Source organism: Dendroctonus ponderosae, unplaced genomic scaffold (assembly GCF_020466585.1).
Source record: "Dendroctonus ponderosae isolate FM_Combo_2020 unplaced genomic scaffold, Dpon_F_20191213v2 Dpon_F_20191213_1, whole genome shotgun sequence".
NCBI lineage: Eukaryota > Metazoa > Arthropoda > Insecta > Coleoptera > Curculionidae > Dendroctonus > Dendroctonus ponderosae.
Genome location: NW_026017110.1, coordinates 43,398,669 through 43,406,017, shown reverse-complemented (window position 1 = coordinate 43,406,017; position 7,349 = coordinate 43,398,669). Strand labels below are relative to the sequence as shown.

Below are 7,349 nucleotides of genomic sequence, written 5' to 3'. Positions count from 1 at the left end.
GCAGGCTTTCCGGGCTACCAAACTAAGCTCATCAGCAGTTACCTATCTGGACGCAGCTTCCAGGTTAAAATCGAGAACCAGCTCTCAACCAGTCGTCCGATGATGTCAGGAGTACGGAGTTTGTAAACTTAGCTGATAATAAATATGTTCAAATAGTAATAGTTGAACCAGTCTTAATGGGAAAGCACGGGAGATCACTTCGCCCACTGCCTCATCGCATTTGATACTGTCCACCGCAGTTGTGGCTGAACCGTCAGGAAGAAATTTTCAAGAACCACGGCTTCAAAGCCCGAAAAACAGTTTTAAATGTACTCGTCTCTAGTTGGAACATTCAAGTAAATAAGAAACTGAAATAGGTCAGAAAGCTGGTGTAAGTTCCAAGTTATATTCCAGATGGTTGTGATTCCAATGTGAATGAGCAGGAACAGAAAATAGATAAATAATAAGAAAATGTACATGTACGGTGACAAAAGCAAAAAACCAAAGATCCGAGCTTGCCGAGATTCATGTATTGTTGGCAAATGAAAATAATTCTGAAGATTTTTGAAAAACATGAAATCCAACAAAAATGAGCAAATGATAAAAAACTCCATAGGCTTCAAAATTGGAAAAAATGCATAAAAATCACTTGCAGAAACAGACCTGAACACGAAACCATCAACACAAAGCACTTAATCAAGAAGAGCCAACAATTTCAACCCAACATCTGGAACAAAAATAAGGAAGAAAATCAAGAGAGCAAAACCACCAAGAACAGGAAAGCAAGAGAACTGAGAAACAGTGTTAGCCAGAAATGTATCAGAAGATGACTGGCAAAACACAAAATCCTGGCGAACGGAGACCCAAAGGCGTTTAACGTTATGAACGGATTCAATAAGATCAAATTTTCTTAACTTACTACATGGGCTTACCGGCAAAAATCAGTAGCATTTTCCTGCTTCTGTGCAGCCCTAAAATGTCTCGAACAGCGTTTTCCTCTAATTCAAACGGGAGGCCTACAAGCAGTTCTTTGATTTTCAGAAGCTTACCATCAATGATCAAGTAAGCCAATTGAACGTAAATTTCTGCCAGCCTGTTCACGTCTTCCTCCACCTAATACAGAATGTTAGAAATAAATAACTTTTTTTGAGGAAAGATATCAGCGAACAATTATTCATTTTTGTAGTGGTTTTTTAACTATTTGGGTCTTCAACTTTTTGGTTGGTTTTGTTCGGAAGATATTATTTACATCTGATGATGCCTGATCGTTGGTCAAATCATTATATCTACAGCAATTTGGACCAATAAAAAAAAACTCCAGTTAATGACCCAAACTAACTGGCCACCCAATACATGGCACAACATGTACTTGAATCTTGCAAATGACTTAAAATAACTGTCTGACCTTATGGGAAACGATAATGGTTTGCCAGTGCCAAGCCATGGCGAGACTTTTGGCTGCATCTGTGGCAATTCGATTAGTCCCAATTATGAAATTGGAAACGTGGTTGAATTTTCCATTTGGAAACGATTTTTCCGTCGAGCTATTATTAGAGTTCTGGCATGGCGTGCAGGCCGTTTCGTTGCCTCCATGATTTGATTGCATTTCTCGAGATTCCAGCACGGTTTTAATGGAAAGCGGGGCGGACTCGTAGAGTCCAAATTTTTCCAGAATCTGCAAGAGAAAGCAGGTCAATTGTTTGGGCGCCCAGTGCTAGAAACCTATTTAGCACAGGAAAGTTAATTTCGCGGCGAGAATGGAAATTTGCTTCAAGAAGGCGAATATTACAGGGGTGAATTCTCCAACTGCGCTTATTATTTAGTTTGATAGTAACTGTACGGAATTGCTTTTTAACAGCATCACTTTACATGCATGGAAGTATGCGGAAAAGGGTTTTTGCAGTAGTTTAATTCTATGCTGTCCTAATTCGTTGGGAGTCGGAAAATTAAAGCCACCACTTTATTTCATTGGGTACCCGAACAGCCGGTTTTTGGTAAAAATTTGTTGTTGTTTTTACGAGTTTTGCAACTTTTAGGTCCATAATGATATTTACTTGCATTTGTAAAATGATTTTGAAGTGAAGGATTGTCCTACCTGAATTGCCTCATCTGGATCCTCTTGAAAATCAACAGTAGGCCCACTAGCAATAACTTCTAAAGGATCTCCGACTACATCACTTAAAATTAAAGAAATTACTCGAGATGGGTACGCCAGTTTTGCCAAACCTCCACCTATAAAGAATTGTCTGCTCAATCACCTCATCACTTTATATTTTAATTGAAGATAAGAAAAAAGTTCGAATACTTTACCTTTCAGCAATGACAAATGCTTTCGAACCGTATTTAGTTCAGTAATGTTGGCACCACCTCGACTTAAGCCCTGTATAACGTTTTGTTTCTCCTCCAAAGTAATTGGGGGCTTGGGAAGCGGCAAAAGTGCTGACCCGCCTCCTACAAATATACAAACATAAATTTCCTCGGGTAAATAAGCTTTATTGAACGTAAATACACCAAATTTGCCCCCAATCAGCAATTTACCTCCAACTAACATTCAGTTGTAACTGAGTCCACATTTCTACATTAAATGGGTAAAAGGCAATCACTTAACTGTATGTATGTCAAACAAATTCAGTTGATATTGCAGATATTTCTAGCTTTTCGTTATGAACCAAATGTTCGTTATGTGCAAAATTTCAATATCAGACATTTAGGTGCAAGCAAAATAAGTAAGAACGCTCATTTTTACATCACTCCAGAGAAACATAAATGGACTATTTCGAACGTGAACTATCGATAAATCGAAATATCGAAATGTTGGCAGTTTAAGATTTGTGTGTTTTTTTTGAGTTCCAAGATCGACTCAAACATGACTGCTTTACTCGAAGTTTCTCAAAAACCATTCGATCCACAGAATTCGTTTTGGCATCGTTGAATAGAGAATTGAAAATTTGATTCAGTCATAACAACACACATGAGTGAGGAAATTAGAGTAGTTTTGACCCAGAAAGCTAAATTTTACGTTTTTAGTCCCATTTTTGCTCATTCCTCGGAAGCAAAATGATCGGGAACGCTCATTTGTACATCATTCTAGAGAGAACTAAATGGTCTTTTATAAAGTCGACCATCGATAAGAAAATGTTTGCAGTTTTCTCAAAAAAGTCTTGATTTGAGGAAGTTCAAGATTTGTGTGCTTTTTTTGTTGCAAAATCGACTCAAACCTGAAGCTGATTTTTTCGGAAGTTTCTCAAAAACCATTTGAGCAACAGAATTCGTTTTGGCATCGTTGGATTTCAAATTGAAAACTCGATTCAGTCGTAACAACATGAGTGGGGAAATTCTAGTCGTTTTGAGCTAGAAAGCGGAAATTCAATATCAGCCGTTTAGGTGTAAAATTATGCCAAAATTTCATGTTTTTCGTCCCGTTTTTGCTCATTCCTCGGAAGAAAAATGATCGACAACGCTTATTTTTTACATTACTCATTTCAGAGAGAAATAAATGGCCTGTTTAGAAAGTGAACCATAGTGAAGGAAATGTTGGCAGTTGATTTCAAGAAGTTTTAAATTTGCGTGTTTTTTTTTAGTTGGAAAATCGACTGAAACATGACGCTGCTTTTTTCGAAGTTTCTCAAGAACCATTTCATCCACAGATTTCGTTTTGGCATTGTTGGAAAGAGAATAGAAACTTTGATTCATTCATAACAACATCAGCAAGGTGGTCATGACCCCCATGACCCCCCTTAAATCCGCTCTTGCTTCAGATCTTAATTTATATAACTTCGCCCAGATAGTCTGCCTCTTTTTACCGTTTAAAAAAACTTAAATATTAATTATGATATTCTTATCTTACCTGGGTCTCAGTCAAAGTGTGAAGTAAAAATTTTGAACATCGTTTATTTCATTATGTTTCAGCGAGACAACAGCGCCATCATCAGATTTAAAATTTAGACAAACTATAAACACCCATTCACAATTAAAACATGTTGTATAAAATTCATAATTTACAAAGTGTTAAAACATTCATCAGTTTTTGAGGGAAAAAATCCTTTCTTTTGGGAGAGCAAAACACCGGAAAAAACTTACCTCATGATTGGTAAAGATAATCATGATTTTTGAATTAATTCATCAATCAACATGAATTGAAATAAACGATGTTTCAAATTTTTACTTCACACAAGCACACGCAGTCAGGAAACTAAATCAGGATTAAATATTAATGGAAAATATTTCTAGTAACTTACATAGTACATCTACAAACACCACTTTGGCTCACCTGAAATTAAAACCAGGAGCAAATCGTCCTCCTGCAATTCCTCCGCCAGCTTTTTAATACTTTGAGCTCCAACCAGGGCATCTCGATCGGGCATATTATTTGCAGCCCCTTCGATAAAGGCAATTTTTGAGTTTTCCTGCTTGAATTGAGGATAGTTTTGAAAAATTCCTTTTGGAACGACCACTATTGCCCTCTTCAATCGATTGCCTAAAGTCCGCTCCAGTTCCAGAGCCATTCCCAGGACCGCTTTTCCAAATCCTGCCACATGGCAGGATTTGGCGAGCGGAAAGCTTTGATCGCTCACTGTTAGGTGGCCATCTGCTAGCTTAACCTGAGAATGAACAAAAATTGGCTTATGAAAATTTCAAATGTTGAAAAAAATAGAGATTATATGATTTTAATTCGCTTTATTCCATGAAACGAACAAAAGCATGACGTCTGTTCTCAATGATCGTTTTCTTAACAAGTCCTAATACACTATGGGCAACAAACAAAAAATCAACCTTGAAGAGACAGAAAATGAAATATGGATCTTGGCTTGCATATTTAACATAACTAAGGCGGTTGGCCACTGTATGTAAATGAACTAGAGGAATGTAGGTTGGGAAAATTCGGGCTGCTTTTCCTACAAATAAAACTCTTTTGAACAGTGCAAGTGTGGCGGTTTATTAGTATCACTTATTAACACTAAAAACACAAGAAATCGCAAATTTACGAATCCAACCCTTTTTCCTGAGTATAATTTACTATAAAATATTCTCGTCGTTTGCGGTGTTATTAACTACAATATTTCATCTGCAACTAGACCATGATGGAATTGATATACCTATTGGCAACGCTTATCGTAAAAATATTGAAAATGCTTGTTTGTCATCGCCCGGCTTTTTAAAATGTATAGATTCAAATCTATTTGAGGTCAAGGCACAAAAATGTAAAGTATGAAATTGACAAATTCTAATAGAGGATTTATTCAAAAATTGAGCGCTCTGATTTGACAACAATTGTTATCTTATTAATAAAATAACATTATTATTAACATTCAAGATAAGTTTGCAGATAACAGGCAACAGCCCAATAACAACTTCCCAGAAAAAATCGGTTATTTGAGTGATTACGCACCTGATTATTGATTAATGAGGCCGGTTGTACAGCTTTCACTGCTCCAGCGAATAATTTCCTCAAGTTAGCACCACTATCAATCGCAGTGCAGGATGACATTGGTTTCGAAAGCACGTTAATTAGACGTAACGACACATCGGTAGTCTTGTCACTGTGTAACACGCAATAATTGAGAATTTTCAGCATGATATTTCCACTCGTTTTTGGTTGTTAGTAGTGCTGTTGGTCTGCTGGCAATGCCAAGCTTTTTTCGGATCAGCTCCTTATCGAAGTAATTTCGGTGACGCGACGAAACATGCCAGAACAAATTTATGGAATTTATATCAGTTCGAATAAGTAGTTGGTGTTTTTGTTTCGTGCTCCTATTGTTGTGAATCATTAGTTCCTGCTGAATTTTCAGTTTCACGTGACATTCAACTGGAAGAACAGTATTTTGTTTGCAATTATAACACGATAGCAGACAGACTAAGAGGTCTGCCTCTATTAACCTTTGGCAATTAAAATGAGCGGCATAATTAGGAGTCATTTTAGTAATTCCATCTAATAAAACATGTCAGTTTTATTGCTCGTTAGATTAACTGTACTGCAGCAGATTACCGCCCGTAGAATTATCATTCATTGGCCCCCTGCAGAAAACGCTGTTTTCTTCGACAATTGGTTCCACTAAATCCACATGGTCTTTATATCAACATGTTGGTATACTGTAATAATTTTTAATTTACTATGGAAGTGATCACTGTAATTTTAGAAGCAAATCAAATCAGCTATCTACCTGTAACTACCTGATAATGACAAAAGGGATCATTTCCGCTCTGAATTTTCAGCAAAAAATTGTAGATTACTTTTTTAATATAAAAAATGTTTATGATTTCGAATGCTTAATTATTCAAAAAGGCTACAAATCAAACATAGGATCGTTTCAACGTAATACTTAATAACAAAGCTGAAACTCCATTTTCAACTGATACAGTGCGCGACACTTGATTACTCTTGCCTAATTTTACTAATGCTAAAAATTTTCATTAGTAAGCTACATCAAACACTAGAATAAAGATTTTAACAATATTTATTTAGTAATTGAAGAGTATAACTAAAGTGCTATATATTCAGTCTAAGTGCCATAAATTCAAAAATGTATATGTTGCTTGAAAACGGTCGTAAATGCCAACCCTAATGCATCTGGAAACGGTCTACATGCATCGGAAACTGCAAAGGCTTTCGCGATGCTTCGATAAAAAATATACAGGGTGATTCAAAATTGGCGTCATTCCTTTTAAGGGGTGATGGAGACTCACTTGGAGAGTACGAGAAAAATATTGAAAATATTTTTTCGAAAATTTATGCAAGATATTAACAGTTGAAGATCGAATTGCAACTTTGTTATTAAGCATTATTTTTAAATTGTTCCATGTTTAATTGTTAGCATATTGAAATACTTAAGCATTCAAAAAGAAAAATTACGATCTTTGCTTCAAATTACGAAAAATTGCGATATTGAAAAAGTTCTGTTCTACAATTTTTTGATGAAAAGGCACATCGGCAATGATGTTTTTTGCCATTAACAGATAGTTACAGGTGGATAGCCCTTGTCAATAATAATAATAATCTGTCAAATTGTGACTTACTTTGAATTTTCTTTCACGAATTTGCGGATCTGCGATTAGTTCAGGGGAAATGCTACAGAAACATAGCAGAAGCTGAAAGAACTCACGCCAACAAAGGACGACGAGAGTGGTTCCAGGAAGATAGTGGACGACAATCGATGTTCGGGTTCCAAGCACAGAGGAACAAGTATTTTACATAATTGAATCAGGGCCTTCCAGGGGCACTCAGAGCACAATAACTGACACTTTCTCAGGCACCAAATAAATACCGGCTACATTCCCACCACGTTTGTACGATACACACAGCACAAGGAGATACAAATAAAGCACGAGTTAATTAACTGAATACGAGAAGCTGCTTGATAAGAGTGGATAAT

General features: G+C 36.4%; 1 protein-coding gene across 1 annotated transcript in view; it reads right to left on the bottom strand.

The window, feature by feature from the left end:
- The window catches only part of LOC109545099 (glycerate kinase), a 12,020-nt gene extending 6,212 nt beyond the window's left edge, over nt 1–5,808 (bottom strand). The window contains exons 1-6 of the mRNA XM_019915591.2: nt 5,369–5,808; nt 4,250–4,580; nt 2,290–2,430; nt 2,075–2,211; nt 1,385–1,654; nt 912–1,092 (exon numbers count right to left, since the gene is read on the bottom strand). Of these exons, the coding sequence (XP_019771150.2) occupies nt 912–1,092; nt 1,385–1,654; nt 2,075–2,211; nt 2,290–2,430; nt 4,250–4,580; nt 5,369–5,554 (1,246 nt within the window). The 5' untranslated portion in view covers nt 5,555–5,808. The remainder of the gene's footprint in view (nt 1–911; nt 1,093–1,384; nt 1,655–2,074; nt 2,212–2,289; nt 2,431–4,249; nt 4,581–5,368) is intronic.
- Nucleotides 5,809–7,349: the final 1,541 nt, after the last annotated feature.